The sequence below is a fragment of the Anguilla anguilla genome, chromosome 14, assembly GCF_013347855.1.
Source record: "Anguilla anguilla isolate fAngAng1 chromosome 14, fAngAng1.pri, whole genome shotgun sequence".
Taxonomy (NCBI): domain Eukaryota; kingdom Metazoa; phylum Chordata; class Actinopteri; order Anguilliformes; family Anguillidae; genus Anguilla; species Anguilla anguilla.
In genome coordinates this window covers 27,349,671-27,370,358 of record NC_049214.1, presented here as the reverse complement: position 1 = coordinate 27,370,358, position 20,688 = coordinate 27,349,671, and the positions used below count along the sequence as shown (strand labels likewise).

At 38.9% G+C, this 20,688-nt stretch overlaps 1 protein-coding gene across 3 annotated transcripts in view; it reads right to left on the bottom strand.

Annotated features, from left to right (window-relative positions):
* Positions 1 to 20,488, bottom strand: part of LOC118212175 (A-kinase anchor protein 2) — a 120,910-nt gene extending 100,422 nt beyond the window's left edge. The window contains exons 1-2 of one of the 3 annotated variants that reach the window (XM_035389822.1): positions 20,104 to 20,488; positions 16,249 to 16,424 (exon numbers count right to left, since the gene is read on the bottom strand). In XM_035389822.1, coding sequence (XP_035245713.1) covers positions 16,249 to 16,286 — 38 coding nt within the window. In that variant the 5' untranslated portion in view covers positions 16,287 to 16,424; positions 20,104 to 20,488. The remainder of the gene's footprint in view (positions 1 to 16,248; positions 16,425 to 20,103) is intronic. The other 2 variants (XM_035389824.1, XM_035389823.1) reach the window with 2 other exon arrangements.
* Between the last annotated feature and the right edge of the window lie 200 nt (positions 20,489 to 20,688).

The window sequence follows — 20,688 nt, the reverse complement described above, 5'->3', positions numbered from 1 at the left end:
TAGGATGATATAAATAATTCAGCAGAACAGTCCATTTTGCTCAAACATGAAAACCTCAGGAGAAAAACCTAATAACTTGCAAGTGCTAAGGATTGCCATGGGACATCGCCATCGTTGGACAGGATCAACAGATTTTAATAAGTGGTCTGAGGTAATAACCAAGAGCACTATCCTATTTAAGTGGCAGCACATGCAAATCAACAAAACATACTAAGTCAATGTCTCATCGTTAATTCCCATCTAGACAGTACGAAATATTCTATATGCCAATTGATGTTCGCAGATTTCAGCATTGGAAGTATAGAATGAACATATCAATAATGCTTACAACTGATTTTCAATGCAATGAATCATGCAATGAACTGGATTTCAATTAAAAAAATGTTATGCCCCCCCTCTTTCTCTCTGGTGCAGGAGAGTGTAGACAAGTGTAGACAATGTACTCTCCTCTGAAGTGTGTGATGTCACCAGCTGCTTCTTTTCACACTGCAGCCCTTTAGTGCAGACCCTCGATGAACCAATGGGGGTCACTAGAGAAGAGCTATTCTCGGCCATTAGAACCCTTGCGATGCTAACATCAGTTACAATCAGACCACGTGAGATCCCAACCGACCAGTGGGGGTCACTAGAGAAATGCTATTCCCAGCCACTTTAAAATCAAGAACAAATTAAAACAACTGACCAGTGGGAGTCACGAGAGAAAAGCTAACACCAGCTATCAGAACCCGTGTGCCGCTACCGCTAATCACACGTTGACCCGCGGGGCTACCAGCCGAAGTAGACCTGGCAAGCGTAGGGATCTGCTTCTAGACTGTGGGGCCGAATCCATGCTCTGGAACAGCCAGAAGCTCCGGCACGTTGATGTGGAAAATCTACGAAGGATTCAGATATCAATTTAGCGCTGCCTTGCCTTGAAAATCGTAAATTGTACTGCTGCTTGATCTGAGAGCGCAGAGGAAATGCCTGGTTGTTCACGTAACAACTGGAAATAGGCTAAAGCCACAGGAACACACAGCACTGCAGACCACAGCTCCAGACATTTGAGGCTTTAGGAGCCAATGTTTCTTTCCTCAGCTAACTTGAGATTATATGTTGGCAGGCACTCCCAGACACAGTAGATGAGACTTTAGCATAGAATAGTAAATTATGTTCTTCTAATTCTGCATGGAAATTAAAATGTGTTCCCTGTGGCAATTATACAGGATTTTCAATTGTACAGTCTCCTGAAAATAATGCTGTCCCTGTGTCCTGAAAGGGCTATTCAATGAAGAAAGAAGCCAGTCACCGGAGAAAGGGGTGGAGAGAGAGAGAATAAAACACAGACCTGTATAAAAATAACCTCCTTTAAACCATCCCCCATTTGCACAAGCATACACACACACACACACACACACAAAACCTAGAAATCTGCACACAAACCCAAACCCAAACAAAATATCAAATTTCCTGTTCGGCCATCACCACAGTAGCTGTCCACCAGCCTCGGGATGAGAAGGACCTCCTCCTCCTCCGACTCTTTTTCCCTCAAATTTAACGACCCTCACGTCATTGGTCGCCACAGTACACAAAAGCAACATTGTTACTTCTGCGCGGTGACCTCATCATCGAGCGGCGCGGCAGAATAACACCTTCCAGATGTGCCCCAGCTGAAAGAGCTCGGCGTCTGGGATCAAATAAATACAGCGACAGAGGGGAATTTACCCTTTTAAGTAGATTTAGCCTTTTGCAAAGCTGCCGGTCGCCATACTTATTTTGTCTGCCGTTGAATGTTCCTTGGTAGGGTACCTTCTCTTTCAATAATGATGAAACTGAAATGGCAAATTCTGAAACTGTCATTTATAGGCTAAATAATAATATTTTATTTAAAAAGCCAGAGTATCTATCAAATGCCCACTAAACAACAAGCCCACACAACACATCACAGCACATTTCATTTTTCTTAAAAACTGCAACATTCTACTTCTGCGACTTCTATCGCTATTTCACATCAACCTTCTTACAGCTGTAGGCTATATATACTGTAACAGTGCATGCTGGTTTGCATGGTTAATCAGAACTCTTAACCACTAGCTTGTAACTTCTCAATTTTCCTGTTCTCCCTGTATAAGATGCCCAGTACCAACAGCAAACCAGGTCTAAGAGCATCCTTCATCAGCCAAGTGCACAAATCCTCCAAAATGCACGTAGCCAAATGCTTGTTCTCAGCCTGCAGTCCTGTGGCTGAGAGAGGAATCGATTGCCTTGGAGGACAACACTTCACAAATGTTTTAGCTTTTCATGAATTTAAAACTATCAAACATTCCACGTGAAGTACATTTTGATGACTTCTTACATAGCTTAAATCACATTAATTAATACTAGTTCTGTTGGTTCTTAGAAAAGGAAGCCATCATTTGAATCATACAAACTGCATGAAAACCTGTGAGGACACATTTAGGCACTTATTGTTCCATCTTTCAAAGGGTAAAAATCTGGTTAACACTAGGAGCGCCGGACCATTTCCTGGCATTCAAATAACTTTTCGCGCGGCCAAGGGTCAAAAGACACATTAGCCTTCAAACTGGAAATATTCGCATTGTTCGCTAGATGGCGCTTATTAGACAGGAGCTGACAAAGGTTGCCAGCCCATTGTCCTAATGAAATATTTGCGAGATTTTAGACTGTCAGAGTATCAGAGTAAGTTATGTTTTAGTTACGGCTCGGCATTCTAGTCAACACATTGTTGCAATATAAATGTATTTAGAATAAACAGTATGTCTGTATGAAAAGCTAACAATAAACAGATTGTAGGGAGGTCAAACCTGTTTTTCAAAAAACAAATTTGACAGTTTATTCTTCATGCATAATATCATAAATGCTAATAATCAAATTGGCTAACAACATATAAATCGCCAATTTGCTAAAATTAGCCGCTTCCCTCCGCATGTGATCACTGATCGCTGTCGTTGGAGGGAAACGCATTATCACCCGTGCGAATTTTAGGGTCGGGTTTTCTGTTTTATAAAAATACATGTAAAAAATATTGTCGTTCAAACGAGTTTTTTTCCGGTGACCAGAAAACATGTAGGCTAGGCTACACTGGCAAGCAGGTCATAGCTGGCTGTGACTATTCGACTGGGGATTCGAAATCCAAAGTCTCTTATTCATCGTAGACTAATTACAAAAAACACCCATTCGTAACACTGAATAATACCGCACTGTACATAAGACCATAGCAAATATATACATGCAAGAATTCTGTTGTTCAAACGAGTTTTTTCCGGTGACCAGAAAACATGTAGGCTATACAGGCAAGCAGGTCATAGCCTAGCTAGCTGTGACTATTCGACTGGGGATTCGAAATCCAAAGAAGTCTCTTGTTCATCGTAATTACAAAAAACACCCATTCGTAACACTGAATAATACCGCACTGTACATAAGACCTTAGCAACCAAGTGGAATTTCAAAACTGATTATCGCTTCAGCGCACACACAAAGTCAAATTGAGATAGCAACAAAGTAAAAAGACGAGACACCTGTCTTCAGTAATTTGCTTTATTAGATCAAAAAGCATACAGCACATTGTTAGGAAGTTGAAACGATTTTGAAAATATAACGTTAGCTAAATATATAGCTAGCAAGTTGAATTATTTAGAATCACCCCGCAAATCAATAAATAAAAAATCTATATAAAACATTAGCAATAGAGCTGCTGGTAATGCGGTAACGCCGTCAGCATTCAAGACAGAGCTTGGGTTGCATTTTTGTACATTTGCCGCAGACAAGTCGTTTACACTTGTCACAGATATCACAAGTTTTGTTCCCTCCACATCTGGATACCTGGCAGCGTTTTCTTTTTAGTGACCGCTCTCGCTGTGGTGTGTTGGGGGTTTCTGGACTGCAGAGGGGCGCTAGGACGGTACGCCGCGGAGCTGCCTTTGCGGTCATGTGATTTGCACGCAACTCCTTGGCCAACTCAAGAATAAATCTTCTCCGACTAATTGTTTTGTTCATGCATTGCGTGTACAAAACATGGGCGTTGATTGCAGCCAGATCCAAAATGTTGTAAAAAACGGCAACTGGCCAACGACGACTGCCCCCCTTGACCGAATACAGCCGTGCCATCTGGTCCAAAACATCCACTCCCATTTTTGTTGCGTTGTAATGGGCGATGGTTTCTGGCAGTTTTTTGGCATCAGTGTCGATCGATGAGAGATGATAACGAAACGATCGCAATATTTTAAATATTTTAAAAGAATATAAATAATGATACATTTATTCCTGGTTATTTGACGTGATTCTTGCTTGGGCTGTCAATCCTATGATAGTGTAAGAAAATTGTTCATTACATGTGCCGATCATTAGTAACATTAGTGGTAGCGACCTGTTTCTCCCGATTGGTAACTGTAAATGTATTGCTGAAAGTGGAATAGTAATTATGTGGGCAATTAGTTTCATAAACTCCATAAACCCTATCAATGATTGCGTGGACATGGTAAAGCACAGAGACGCCTATATTCCCACGCAACGCATCCCGATAGTTTATGCATGTGCTGTTGCATCTACGCAGACAGCGTGAGCAGTCTTCTAACACAGTTCCTAACGTGCAAGGCTCTAATTTTTGAATATGAAACAAGGTCCGAACCTATTATGACTATAAATAAGTAAAACTTAAAAAACAAGTAAAAGTGTGACACTTGTATCTTTGTTTTGGGCATTTCTCTTTTTACTACTCAGTAGGCCTAAAAGGCCTACTCATGATAATAGCTTCAAAAAAACTACCAGCTATTCACGCACGATCGTTCACGCTCATCCATTGAATCGTCCCTCACCCCTCCCCCAGCACCAGAATACTGAATTCTTTAGATGCCTTTAGCGAAACCAGAGCTGATAGTTTTTTCTCTATGGCCCCGAGTCAAACCCAGTAGGTGTGAATGTTCAGCTTCGCAGAGGGGTGTGATTTTCTTCCTCCTCACGACACCAGTGATGGCGATTGGAGACTTCACCTCAATAGACCTAACTTATATTTTCAAAACCTACATTTTCAACTGTGAAAACAATATTTAAAAATTTCCATTCAATCTATGGATAAGCAAATGTATTTATTGATATCAAATCAATAAACAAGAAAATCAATATAAAACATTAGTAGGCTAAATGTTAATAGTAAACATAAAACATCAGTAATAACAAGCCCAAATCCGCAATAGCTGCGACCGCGCATGCATCCACAGGAGGACACTTTTGTGGACCAACTGACCAACAAACTAAAGAGCTGCTGGTCGCCTATATGCCGCGGAGTTTGTAAGCTTAGCTGCCTTTGCCATCATGTGATTTGACATTGCAAGTTCGGTCGATGGCACATTGCTCAAGATGCCGTCTCATCTTTATACGTGCATGCATGAATATGTGCTTTCGTTTCTAAGTAAGTGAAAAATTACGGTCAGCATAACCATGCTGTGCCATGCTTCGCTAAAGCATCTGAAGTTTTCTGTGTTCTCGGGTGGGGGAGGGGTGAGCGTTGAATGTCCCATACAGATCAGTGGTCTTACCCTTACCCTTAGATTGACATGTGAATGTCCCACTTGAGAATGGTTCACTTATGCCACGTGTGAATGTTTGAAAGTTGATATCTCTCCAGGGAGAGGTAAAATGTTCTATTTGTCCGGCACATAATATTATTATGTTATGTTAGCCTACTCAAAAATAATACAAGTATTTTGCTTAGCCGTAATTAGTTACGCTACAAAGTATGCCTTGTATTACTTTTAGTTACGCAACAATCTCTCGCTCTTGCTTATACTTTTTTCTACATTTTTATTCTTTTTTTTCTATTTAGTTTACTGTTTTTAAAAAAAGATTTTTATTACTAGTTTACTCAACGGAATAACAGCATACACCACACGAACACATCACAAGACACTTCACGTTTGAGAAATCATTTTTGATTGTAGGCTATGTAATAGTTACATTTATTGTTCTCTCAAGTAGCCTAAAGGTTAATACTATGTTTTTAAAAAATTGTGGAGTTATACATAATAGCAACTGCAAAGCCTAGCCTAACCGGACATCGTGTCACCACTCGCGTGCTTCCACAATGATTTTTTCCCCCCAAAACCTTTACTCCCTGAAACGAATGTCCCCTATTTCCTGGTCCCTCAAAAGCCAAATGTGTCACGTCACATTTTTACCTCACAGAAAATAGGATATGATACAGCTATAATTTTTTTTAGCATATTTTGTGTGTGTGTGTGTGTGTGTGTGTGTGTGTGTGTGTGTGTGTGTGTGTGTGTATACATCAACGAGCAAGGTATGCTTGATCAGAACTCACAGAAAGTCCACTGATAACAAGTGCACTAAATAAACGTAATCCGTCTGGGATAAATGCATAGGAAATTTGCCGAGGGAACCGATGGCAGAAGAAACGTCCGAGTTGGTGTACAAAAAGACGTCTTCACTGAAACACTCTATAAATAAACTAATTAACAGCCGAAACAAACCATGACTAACTATAAACTAACAAACTACGCTATGATTCAAATATATTTTTATCATGCTGTATTGTAGTGGTTTCTTTATTTTTGATTGTTTTTGCAATAGTGTTACAGTTTGTAGTCCTAAAACCCGGAAGTAAGTTGGCATTGGGTTCTCATCAGATTTCTCCCGTGGGGATTTAGTTTTCTGCCGAAAGTAAGGTTTGTGGTGAACGTAAGCCTAAATGAGCTTCACGATTGTTTGTCAACCGTGGATTTCTAAGCTGTCATGTGCTTTTGAAAAGTAGGCTAAGTTTCTATATTGAAACTACAAGAGCGGTCACATTTTTGCAATAACCACTCTTGTTTTACTAGCTCGCATGCACGCTGAGCGTCGAACGCTAAGCGTGAGTGAGCGGCGAACCCATAGAACTCGTAAAACAAAACGTGAAACTGTTTTAGGCATAAATTAACCATAGGTCTTATTTTCGGAAGAAAACTAAATCCCTATTGGAAAAATGCATTGGCAATCTGCCGAGGGAACCCATGGCGGAAGAAACGTCCGGGTTGGCCTACAAAAAGACGTATTCACTGTAATATTCTATGAATAAACAAATTAACAGCCGAAACAAATAGCGCTTCGAATATATTTTTATCTTGTTATATTGTAGTCGTTTCTTTAGCTTAGATTTAGTTTTTTCAATATCATACGCAGCATTGTTGTTGTACGTGAACGTGTCGCATGCAGCCATTGTGCACGAGAATGATAATGCATAAAATTGAAAAAAAAAAAATTGTTTATGCATTTGAAGACGGATCAATTTTATTTTAACCCTTATTTAGAAATTTCCAGTTGTATAATAACTGTAAAAATAAAATGTAGGGCTATGATTTCAGAACACAAGGGAAAGGCATAGGCATAAACAAATGATCACAAAACGAACGCAATAGCCTATAAAAATATTTTTTAAGATCACATATTTAAAACATTATATAATGTATTATTCAAAATAAACATAAACAAATATTTCTAATAACAAAATAAATAAAACATTCGTACAAATATAAATGCGTGTCCACCGCGATGAAAAGTATATCCTTGCGCCTCCTGGTGTGGTGAAGGAAAACTGACTCCTTAGTCTGAAGACGGCCGTAATTTAACAACACTGTTATAACACACACGGAAGTGAAATAAGGTGCTTTTAACATTTTCCAAACGGGACTTTGACATTCCTACTACGCTGGTACGTAAAGAACAAATATTTAGGAAAAGTCAGTGAATGCGGATGATGTAGCTTGCTAGTAACTAAATGAAAAAAATCCTAAACTCCGAAATATCTCAGTGACAGGTCAAATGACCTGTCACAGCGCTCCTAGTTTTAAGTCATTTGGCCCGGATGCATTTCCGTAAACTTTGTGTAAACTATCCTTTGGCAGACACTTGGATTGTTCCCACACTACATATTCTATCTATTTTTGCTGGAAGATATATTTCGAAAGTAGTCTATATACAGTACAACTGGTAAAATTCTAAACCTGGACAGGCTAAGATTTCACAGAAAAAAAACATGGCTGTCCAGAATACAGACCACCAATGACAAATGTTATACCTTCCTACACATATGGTATTTAACTGCAGGTTTAATACACTTTTGACCATACACTGACCACAACACCTGCACTAGTTACACAATACGACCTTCCATGTATATTATCCATAAATGTAATTACAAACAAGTATAAAACCTCCAGAAAATTACAAATCTCACTGCCCACAAAGGTAAGCAAGAACCTGTTCCAAGTGTAGAAATAATTACTTTCATAACTGGTAATATTACAGTGCAACCCACTTGTAAGAATAGCTGATGAAAGAAAAACCCAGATGTAGTGATGTTGAACTGTAGGATGGAATCATTCCTATACAAATGCTGTTGAAATACTCCACCTAATAATAAAACTTTCTCCTTCTCAAAATGTTTTCTGGCTCTGCACAATGTATTCCATTTAATTACTTTTATTAATTAATTCTTTTTTTACATAATGTGTATGAGCTAATAAATGGTATTTTACTTTGAATTCTAACTTAACTGTGTGATTGCTGCCAAATCAAAGAAAGAAGGAAGAGAAGCTGTTCATTTTTGTTTTAAAAGTTCAGTTGGCAGCCATTTTTGTCCACACGTTTAGAACAAACTGGCAGTGCAACATGGCAGAACTTTCATTATTAAAACCAACTGAAGGTGAAATAGAGTAGTTAGTTTTACGTTGAAGTTCAGAAGCCCTGGCATGTGACATCATTGTTGTAATTTTTAATCTTGTTTCTTAAATGTCATTCCTAAAAAGCTGTCATGACTAATACTGTGTAACTATATAGGCCTAGTACTATAACTATTGTATTTCTTAAAAGCTGTGTTACCAAGCACTGCTTTGTTCATTCACACAAGTCCAGAATATATTTTCTTTACACACATAGGATAGACATGTCCATTCCACCTCATGCTGCTTTAAATGATATAGCTACCACTTTTATATCCTTTGAAGAATTAAATCATTTGAGTTTGACAGGTTCTAAGAAGTCGGTTGCACGGCATATAACATCTGTGACAGGGAGACATGTCACCGTGTGGCAGACAGGCTTTAACATAAAGAAGTCCATTAAAGGGAAGACGTATGTACGCTGAGGGGGTTATGCTTTGTACACTGCGGATATCTCAGCCTTTTTCTTTTGTTTCTGTAATCAAAAACTTGTCAGCAGCCTGGCTTGGTAAGGCCCCTCAGCCTCAGTAGCTCATGTACGCTGTTTCAATACAATACATTTCCCATACATTTATAATATATCCTTAATGCAAACAGTGCTCACTGTAACGTAGCCAAGACTAATCTGTGAGCATGTGTGCGCTTTGAGCGGTGAGGTGAAAAACCTGCAGCGGATTTGGCCTTGTGTACAGTGTGGAGCACGGAATGAATTATTGACTGCTTATCTTTACTCGTGCTCAGTTTTTCTCCCAATGAGAGGCTTATTCTGTGGTGTTGGCATACGGTATTCCCCTATTTCGTCTGAACTTAATGAGCTACTCCACCTATCTTCTCTACATTTCACTCCATACTTTTGTTATGCACTAAAAGTCCAAATTGGATTAATTGTACACCAGAGGTAAATTAAAGCTGGAAATTCAGTATATGTGTAGAGCCCAATTACACAAGCAAATTTCATACAGATATGACTACACGGCTATTCAGAAGTTAATAGCAAGCCTTGTTATTGCTTTCAGGATACATTTAATTGCGACAAAAATAATTTCAATGTAAAAAAAAAACCAAGTTAGTCACATTTTAAACAACTATGAAAACACCATTCATGTATAATGCCAGCTTACAATGAATCACCCCATTACTGACCTCTTTGCTAGCCGTCTGCTAGAGAAATTTTCCCTCAACAGGATACAACAGCCAATATACGGAGGGAAATTGCTGATCCAAGAAATAGCTGACAGAGCATGCAAGAAATGAGAAAATAAGCGAACATTGCCATTGAAACATTTTCCGCAACCGATCAGTAAAGTATGTTTGACTTGAGTGTTTTCAAACGTTTTCGGTTATTTGTAGAATTATTCCATAACTCTGAAAAGAAAAAAAAAAACAAGTCTTCTAAAAGTTGATATCTTCCGGCAAAGTAATTTTACTGTTGTGTCCCAGTCAATAATCTGCTCCTCTACAGTTCTTTCGGAATAAGAACAGTTACTGAAATAATCTGTGCAATTTGGCGGATGTAAATACCAGCCATGCCAGTCGGTTTTGGTGCGTTCTGCTGAAAAAGAACAGAATGTATGTTTTTTTTTTCTCTCTGGAAAAGTTTCTTTTCTACAATATGTACCAAAAGACAGCTGGGGATGAGCCCGTGCCTCAGAAGAGTGCAGAGCAGCTGTTTCTTTAAAAGGGGAAGCCATAAATTAAACTGATAAATCGCTGTCCTTGAGAATCATTTAAAGAAGCCTTTTGACCTCTACCGAGATGGATCTTGCAGTTCTGCATTAAAAAAATATCTTTCCTACATTATGAAATGTATACAAAGTTGCCATCTGAAAAGTTAAATTCAGAGGACTTTTGTTTTGCCATCTAGCAAGTTATGCGTTTGTGGTTCATACTCATATTTTGTTTTGCTAACTAGCAAGCTATGTATTTGTCATTCATACCCATACCAGTACAGCACTGATTGTTTGTAACTTTCCAAGCCCTCACCTGGGTTAATTTGTGTTTTTACCCAATCATAAGGGGAAGAATCTTTCATTAGCTTTCCTTTATTCTCTTCAATTTTTTGACAGGACAGAAAAACCTGACAAAGATTGATATTTAGAAGCATTCTCATTCCTTTTGAATCCACGAGAAAACAGTGGCATCATAATGACACAATTTATACTAATATTACCAATAATTTGAGAGAATTATAATAACGCAGTTAGATATTAAATATACAAAACGACATCAAAAGTACAATTTTTTTAACAACCTCTTTCAATACAAGAGTAAACCTTTACTAATGAGTTAATAATGTAAAAAAGACCAAAGGCCTAATTGTGTTGGGTTTAGTTTTGGTCAACAGAAAAATCATTAGGAATTGTAACATATAGGAGTTCGAAATTTAGCATTTGTCAGAAAATCTCAATAAATAATGTATAACTAGGGCTGGTAGTTATTCATAACCCCATGATATGAGACACGTGACCAGTGATTCAGCCAATGACCTCAAGGCGTCACTGTAGGCAGTTTGATCTCAGAAATGATTATGTTCAACAATATTGAGGCACCCATTTTTACCATCAATGATTAATTTAATCAGCCTGACAGTGCAAGTCAGCACAATGGTACAGTTAAAGGGAAGTGGCAACACAGCCAAACAAGCATACACAAACCTTCCCTATTTTCATGTTTTCATGAAACACATCTTTGTGATCATGTCTCTCTAAAATCCACCACACAAATACAACTAAGACCAATGACAGCCATAACTCATGAATTTCTCAAAGTAGAGCGCCATTTATTGAGCCCAAGCAATTATGCACCTGGATTTTAAATTGGTGAAATATATATACCTACTGTTCAGTAAAACAGTAAGAATGTTTTTTTTTTTTTTGTTTACATCTGGGTCATTTTACATCCTCTTGAGCTCCACTTTATGAATCAGATTATTGATTCAGATTATTAATGTTCAGCAGTGGGGTGATTCTTTAACACGATTCTTCACAGTGTAAAGCCCTCAGAGTGCAGAGAGGACGGAACTACAGCGGTTCCAAAAGAGGCCAATAATGTCCACGGGCCCTATGTGTAACTTAATAACAAGGCATGACATGAGGTATGATGTCAATACATTTCCTTTATCTTCTTTTGCAAAGCTGGCCAGCATATTTGTGGAATATATGTTTCCATATCTGTCTGTACTATACTATAAAGGTACTATAAAGGTTTCAGGCAAACCATCGAAGCTGATTTAGGCTACATCCTTCTGCCAGTATGATACAGAGTGTGTAAGCCGGTCCTTGAGAAGATACCAAGTACTTTAAGTTACCTGCATAACGGACTGCTTTAGCCGTTTGATGAGAATCAATAACCCCGACAGACCCTGTGGTTTTCCAGGATCAAAGTTGGCCGCCCCTTTAATCTACAATATATGATGTGTATGGTTATCTTTAATATGTGGAGTATTCTTGAATTAAAAATTAATGCATGACCATCATGTGTGATCTATCAATGCATAATCACTGTTTCCATGACAATGTTTTTTAATATGCAACAAATCATACTAATTACTTGACTCTATTTAGTAATTTATATAATACTTAATGCTTAATAGTATATAAAGACTAGCTCCAATAGCTGCATTCACAATGGTCGATGTACATCAAGAGCATGAACAAATTAGCATTACCACTGACAGAATGGATGGTACAGAGAGTAAGCCTCTCCCTAATGAACTATGGCAGACCTTCCAAGCACTCCAGTCCTCTCAGCCAACCAAACACTTTTTGACTAAAATGGACTTCAGCCCAGAGTCGAGACAAACTGAAGCGGAACAATGCTTCAGGTACACAAGCCGCAGAGCACATCAAGGGAGCCCTTCTGGATAATATGTCAATGACAGCAGTGTGAGGAAGACATGCCTTACTAAGCCCTTAGGTTTCCGTGTACTACAGTATTAATCTCACACAAGCAAAGGAACAGGCCGTCAATGCGCCAGAAGAAATGCACTCTCTTTGTTATGACAAGACCTTTGCCCCAAATGTGTGTTTTCCCTGGTTCAAGCACATTTTTTAAACAAACTATTTATAGTTTTTCTCAGGGGATATGCCACTAAGATGAGAAACAGATGCTTCAATCAGAATTGGATGTATAACAATTCTGGGAATATTACTGACAATAAAGTATACTTTCACACAAACACTTAAAGTTGACTGTGCAGTTCTGCACAACCAGCTGTTATAATCTTTAATGATCTGCAGTTATCTTCATCTTATGTTTCTTAGGCAAATCCTCACATTTTTAGAATTAGGAATTTATGGCAATATAAACACATTCTGTAATACTTCAATCATCCATTTTGTGAATGGATTAAAGATTTAACAAACTGTCATATTCTCAAATTTTTTGGTCAAAATGATGTGGACTGTCAGAGTGTAGTTTATTTTATTTGGCGTATTAAATGACTGACCATTGGTTTATTAGCAAAGCACATTCCCAGCAAATGGGTGGATGTCCAAATTTTGTAATGAAATGTAACCTGACCTCCTTCATGTTTGCAGCCACCAAACACCACAGATCAATGTCCATTCAAAACTGAGCTATTGCAGTACAGGGGGAAAAAAAACATGCAAACCATTTTAGCTACTTTACAAACTCCGAAAATTGGCCTTGGACCCTCGTGACTTGCTGTTTGCAATTGTAGCTGTGTTCATGAAACCGTACTGAAAAGTACACAGGAAGTGAATGTCCCTTCCTGAATTTGCTTCCATAAGTTCCTGCTGTTCTAACTTATTTTAATAACATAAAGAAGAGCATGCATGCCAATTACTGACATACAGGTCAACTGCATTCTAGCCAACACCCATCCAATCCATATTAAAGCATCTTTAATTACAACTATAATTATACTATAGCAATCATATTAGAATTGATCATAAATTAGAATTACAGAAATCTCTAAGTAGCGGGATTGAATTTGCTTTACTGCTCCATCCAGAAGCTAATCTAGTTTCTGCTGTCACCTTCCTGGATGGCAAACTGGTTGTCAATATACAGCAGTATCTTTGCTATAATCTCCAAACTCATCATCCTATCGACTGAATGTAATTTTTCTTCTGTTGCAGTCTTGCAGTTCAAAATGAGCATCACCCTGACTGACCCCAATGTAATGTGTATTTTTTTCCCTAGACCACCCATGGTTAAATCTGCAGCGTCAACCTGCACATCATTAAAGCCAATGTATTCAGAAAGTCTAAAATAGCCTCTGGGTCTTTAGTCATGTATTCTGGAGCAAAACTAAAGTTGAAGTGACCGGTTAAAAGTCTTTCCATAGTCATAATTTGCTTATAAAGAGGCCAGTGTATTTATGAATCTTGCACAGGAGATAGTTAAGAATACATTCTACATGAGTTATTTTCCTGTTTACATAAGTATGTTGTCAAGTCAAAGAATCTCCAGTTAGTGCAGAAAAATACAAATAGGAATATAAACAACAGTATGAAATCAAGCAAATCCTAAGCAAAGTACAATAAACATAAACAATGCAAACATTCCCTAAACATAACATAATGATTTAGAAAATAAATGTGCCTATTGCCATTCTTAGAAATTGAGACTGCAAATTTAGAGCAAATTCTACAATTGATGTAGCTAACCATACGCTAGCAACACAGTAAACATTTGAGACAAAATGAGACAAAACCTCCAGTGTCCTTAAACAATGGATGAATAGCTTTAAGTGTGGAACTATAAGGCAGTTCACAAGCTGTGCAGTAATATAACAGACACTATGAAACATTATGAAAGCATTCTGCTGCTGTTAGCTGAGAGGCTGATTTTTAACATTTCTTTCATTTTATTATTATTTTTCATGTCAAGTTTAAACAAATTATATATATTTTTTAACCTACACAGCATAACACATGCTGTGGTAATTGAAAAACATTGATTTTCATATTTCATCTACCATAACTAAGTAGTAGTTAGCAATTAATGACAGCAGTAGCCATCTAGCCTAATTACATAATTTAATTAGAGCCAAATATATACATAAATATCATCATTAGTAATACTCAATTTACAATTTTGACATTAAGCATATATTACACAGTCTTATTTTTAACCAATATCATATTCCTTTTGCTCGCTGTGCATTATATTTACTTGGCACTCATCAGATTTGACCAGTTATCTTTTACCATTTAACCGTTTACCATGAGGTTTGAAACATTAAGTGAACGTACTGCGGGGTTTAAAAAATAAAGTGAAGGTACAGTGAGGTTTATTTTGTTTTTTATGGGATATGGCAACAAACCATGGAAAGTCCATCAATTAACAGGCCTGAGAAATTCCAAGCAAAAGGTAATCTCTCACTTTTTCCACTGCACTTTTCAGGAAAACAATGAAATGTAGGAACATTTTCTCTGTTGTGAAACTATTCTCCTTTAACAAAATTAATAGTACGACCTATTAGCAGTACAAGGACATATTGCATTGTTTTATAATAGATCTACTGTTAAAAACTTCATTACAATTATCCAAAAGCTTCTTGGCTGACCAAAGCCATTGCAAGCGGTCTTATTAGTTGATACAGTGGCGCCTGTACGTCACGTCAATTGCAGCCAATCTGATCTTGCTGTCACACCCATCATGGTCACCATGTTTGTTCTGCACGCAAGTGACAAATGAACTGTGAATTAATGCATTCAAGCACTTCACAACATGATAAGTATTGGGACCAATCATGTCAGGGAAGGACATCAGCACACATTTCAAGCCACAGTGATTTGTCCATATTATGCAGTATATTACCCTCTTGTAAAGGGACGCGAGTCCCGACAATCAAGACACACCTGTCAGGGTAGTGACCTTGTCAATGCAAAGCACATACTATGTAAAACGCATGTTTCCGTAAAGGGGTGCTAAGAAATTACCCTAAAAACCACGATTTTAGCATGTGCGACCACGAAGGAGAACGTGTGTCGTTGGGCGTACATAACGCACATGCATGTATGGCGGCTAGTCGAAGGAGTAGCATTCGTCGAGACGAGAGAACGGCGCGTATTCGTTTTGAAAGAATTCCAGCGTTCAGATGCCTTCTTTTTGTGTTTGCAGAACACCGACATATAAATGGCTCTCTCGCATCCTTTCTGCTGAATCAGTAGACAACACCCAAGAACAGGGCAACAATGCGTCTCTCCTTATGTCTGCTCAACCGAAAGCGTGTAAGGATGAGGCATGCTCTCTCGCTCTCTCTCTCTCTCTCTCTCTGCAGCATCACTAGAACCGGCACTGAGAAGCATTCACACAAACGCCGACTCCGCACCCCTACGGCGATCGGGGGGGAACGGGTCTTTATGAATAATACACGCGAGAAGACTTCCGCGTACACGCAGGCAGCGAGCGGCGGCGCCGAAGGGCTGAGGCGCTTAGCAGCGGCTCCGCATCCCGCATCCCCGCAGGAGCCATCGCCATGGCAGCCGTAGCCGTAGCCTCCGCTAGGCTACCATCACCATGGCAACCTCAGGACGATGCGCGGTGTAGGAGGAAAGATAGACATACTTACTCCAAAGCTGGGGGTTTCCTCCTCAGAGGTGTACCCATGATGGCCGGCCACCGCCCTCTCTTCCTTTCCCCCGCTCCCGACGGTGCCTTTTTCACCTCCTGAAAGACCTTCCCTCCCTCCTCCAGAATCAATCCAACACGCACTGTTTGCTAGCAGCTTGCATCTCTCTGCAATGCCTACAGGAGAGAGAGAGAGAGTGGAGGTGGGGGTGGTGGGTGTCGGGGGTGCAACTGGCTAATGCCTTTCTTTATTGGTTAAGACAATATCCTCTTTTCCCCTTTGAGATTCAGGGAGGGGAGAAGTAATGTCACTGGTAGAAACCTGTGCATCATACTAGTATTCAAATATGTATTAACGGCACATTGTAAAAATCACACAGTGCACATTGCACAGAAAAATTGTCTCATGAATAGTTTGTATATGAGCTATGAAATATACACAGTGAAAACTTGTGAATATTTGCCATTCTTAACCATAGTTTCCCCTATTCAAAATCCAAAGATGAAGGCCATATACAGCATATTTAGGAAACAACTATGCTATGTTAAGTAATTAGCCTATATTAATAGTGTGTGTGTGTGTGTGGGGGGGGGGGGGGGGGTACAATGGTGCAATGGAGCCATTTCGAAAGACATGATTGGGCATATCCCCACTTTGTTGCCATGATCTCAGGATCAATGGTATTGAAGTTGGGGATGTGCCAGATTGGACGGAGTGAAGTTATTTGGGTTATTTTGCATGCTTTCCATCATGCATCAATTTTAAGAGATAAGAGATCCTATTAAATTTCGTCTCTATCCAGTGATAACAGATGATGTGTTTGGGGTGGTTGATTAAATTAAAGATTCTTCACTTCACATGGTCCTATGAGTGTCAAGTTCCTAATTTGGAAAGTTGTAATTAACTTCAGTCTCTGGGAAAAGGCTTAAAATTATTTTGGTGTCACAGTTGCAGAGGGATAGCAGTCTCAAACACTATCAGAATAATTTTGGAATAAATGAAAAAATTGAGACAGTGTGTGTTGTGGGAATCTATCAGTCGATCTGATTTTTTATTCAAAAAATTTTAGAGGAATGTAGAATTCTGCAGGAAACCTATGCAAACCAGGGAATGTGTTGTTGTTGTGCTTAATACTGAATTTACTGACAGACAGACGGAGAGAGAGAGAGAGAGAGAGAGAGAGAGAGAGAGATCAATAGTAGAGGAATCACCCTTGAAAAATCTTTGAGAAGCAGGGGTCATTAAAAACCTTTAATCTGTGACATTCCTTAACACCACAAGATCACAGGAGCTGTCTGAATCATTCATGGCAAAAGACCAGAAGGTATTTTCTTTCAGTGGAAAACTGATCTGTTGAACTTTCTCATTGGTACTCATGGTGGCGTTTTGGCTGTTTTCCCCTGTAACTGCATCACCAAAACATCCTGCAAAATTAAAAGTTTATATTTATGTCAAGACATGTCTAGTAAGTGTCGGTTTCTTCAGATCAAGGTTTGGTCTGTTGAATATGACCTGGTGCGGATTACTGTAAACTGTTCATGTGCGATGGGAGCTGTGTATGTTTTCAGTCTTCAAAGGTTTTCTCTGCTATTAATTGCCATGTATAGGATATCATTTTGTATCCAATAATTGTTTTCCTAGCCTCCTACCAGATAAACGCAGAGAATTATGGATTGTTGTTTAATTCTAGGGATGTTTTTTACTTGCTCTCAATGAACATGGTGAATATGTAGTCTCTATGAAGCGAAGCGCCAATATGGAATCTAAGTGAAGGTTTGTTGTGGGGGTTGTTATCCATTTGTAAGATAGTTGAGGAGATATTGGGGGTTGAATTGGGATGGACAGCAGCATTATGTATCTTAGGGATGGAATTAACCAATTCTCCCATCAGGGATTATACAGCTTACTCATTGGTGCGTTTTGATGGCACTTGGACCATGTAATTACTGCTTGCAGTGACATTGTTATATCTGGTACTGTTTTGATGCATAATGAGCCATGATAAAACATGAAAAAACACATGGATGTAATGGTAATGGCTCAATCTGCAAGCTGGTCCTGAAGTACCAGTTTATAAACCAGTTAATTTCTTACTGCAGGCGCTATTCACTCTGACTTGTAAGAGGGCGTTTGAATTCATCTACAGCTAGAAGCTTGTGGAAGAGCTAAGAGGTCAACAATCCCCCTTTATGTGAGTTTACTAAGCTGTAGGCTGTTTGCTGTCAGTGGTGAATGTTTCAGACTCACATTTTTTATGCTCTGCATTTTCACAACACTAAACTGTGATATTGCAACAAAATAAAGATCAAACCCTTTCTGGTGGATTGTGGGAAGGCAAAGTGCATATTGACACAGGCATTCATTGAAGAGGAGTTGAGTGCTCCAAACTCCAGTGCTGATGCACTTGTGATATAGTGTGACAATCTGTACAAATATTATCTTGTGACACAAAGATCACAAAATTAATTACATGATTTTTTGTTTATCCCATTAAGGAGGACGCCTCCATCACTCAGCCACTAATAAACACAGCAAATAAAGAAATGCAGTTGAGATAAATACACATCTTACCTCAGTGAGATTTGAATCTGGAACAAATTTATTTTCTAAGAGTGGTTGCATGTACACAACATTTTTGTATGCCTAATTGTGATTATGTAAGGCCTAATGGTCATGTGAACTATTCATCTAGGTTTTCCGAAACCAAAATTGTCTCCTAGCCCGCCTGGTTATCATCTGAGCTGTGTACAGTATTAGAAACTTTAATTCACAGCATGCAATCTGCAATTGACTTCATCAGACACTGATCAAAGTTTTTTTTGAAAGAGATGCCTAATTAATTAACCATGAGATGACTTAAAAAGACTCAGCCACGGATCATATGCTAACAATTACAAATGTGCGTCTGAGTGCGTAATGCCTATGGAGACGCATTATTTTCAGCTATTTGTTGCTGGTGTAATGAAAGCCTCTCCAAAATGGCTGATATATAACAGGAATATATCAAAGTATGTAAATGATATCACTAAATAAGACTCCTGGATACATTCAGCCTTACATGCAGTGTCTGATTTATCAAGTCCGTTTGCACATGCAAAACCTTTTAGAGCACGCACAACTAATAACATAACCAATGTGCAAAACAAATTCCATGGCAGATCACTGGTCATATTATTGGTTTTGCGCCTGCTAAAATGTTTGCACGTGCTAGAGGTCTTAGTAAATAAGGCCCATAGTACTTTCCCCTCAGTTTTTTGAGAAAAAATAAATAAAAAACAAATTCACACATTTTATACGCCTCCAAGTCCGACCAATACGTGCTGCTCTTCATCTTGCCACACAAAATAGATAAGAATGCACAGACACTACATAGTGCATCCAGCATGGCATGAATTACTCAGTTTGATTTTATTACTGAAGTTTGGTTTTGTTCATACAGCAGTGACTCCATATTTATTGTGTTTACTTTTTCTTGCTGTGATTACAAGACTGCTAAATGCAACTGTTTAAAAGTGCCTCTGCCACCTAGTTTTGGATTAACTACTGTACAACACAATATACACAAGTAAATTTAACAAATGAAACAGAATTGAACTGATAACTAACCAGTAATTTCTGTTCACAACATCAACGTCTCCATGTGCTATGAGGAAAGACCAGAATGCATGTAATGCATATATCAGTCTTAAGCTGGCATTTAAGTACTTGATCCGATCCACTGAGTTAGCATATCTTGTTATACCCAGCTATTAACGGAGGAATGCCACAGATTAATCGGTCCTTATAAAGCAAACAAGTTGGAGACAGACAAGGAAAACTGAGCAGCAGTAATGGGTTGAAGCAGAACGTACTTACTGTTCTCCAGTAGAAGCAGCTGTCCTTGAGTGTCGAAGCGCTACATGACCCCGGACCTTCTGACAGAGGCTGACATTTTCCCGCTGTCCAGTCGGCATACCTCGCGGCACTGAAGCATGGTGCTGGCAGGTCGCGTATCAGTTTACTACCAGATCTGAGATGTGTGGATTACCTCTTGGCATGTGTGATCACCACCCGATAAGCCGGTCAAAACATCACTGCTAAACTCCAGCTGGGTTTAGCCCAGTCGTGCTGCTAACATTCCCAGAGCCAGGACTGCTGTATTTTCAATTATTGTTCTTTCTTGCACTGCGAAAGCTTGGTTAGCAGGTTCAGTCGACAGTGTGCCCACTGTTTTGAAAAAAAGGAGGAAAAAAACAGTGCAATGTGAATGAGGGGGCAAGTGTGACAAGGCCGTACACAGAGGACCACTGATATCAAGGGCTGACACAATGTTAGCTTTGTTGGTTCGCCCAGTGCCATGCTCTTTCAGGAATTCTCTGAAAGCAGTTGATGAGGGGGTTTTACTTTAGAAAAAGAGTCCTTTCACTGTCACTGAAATCTAGATCGGTGTCTTATTTGCAT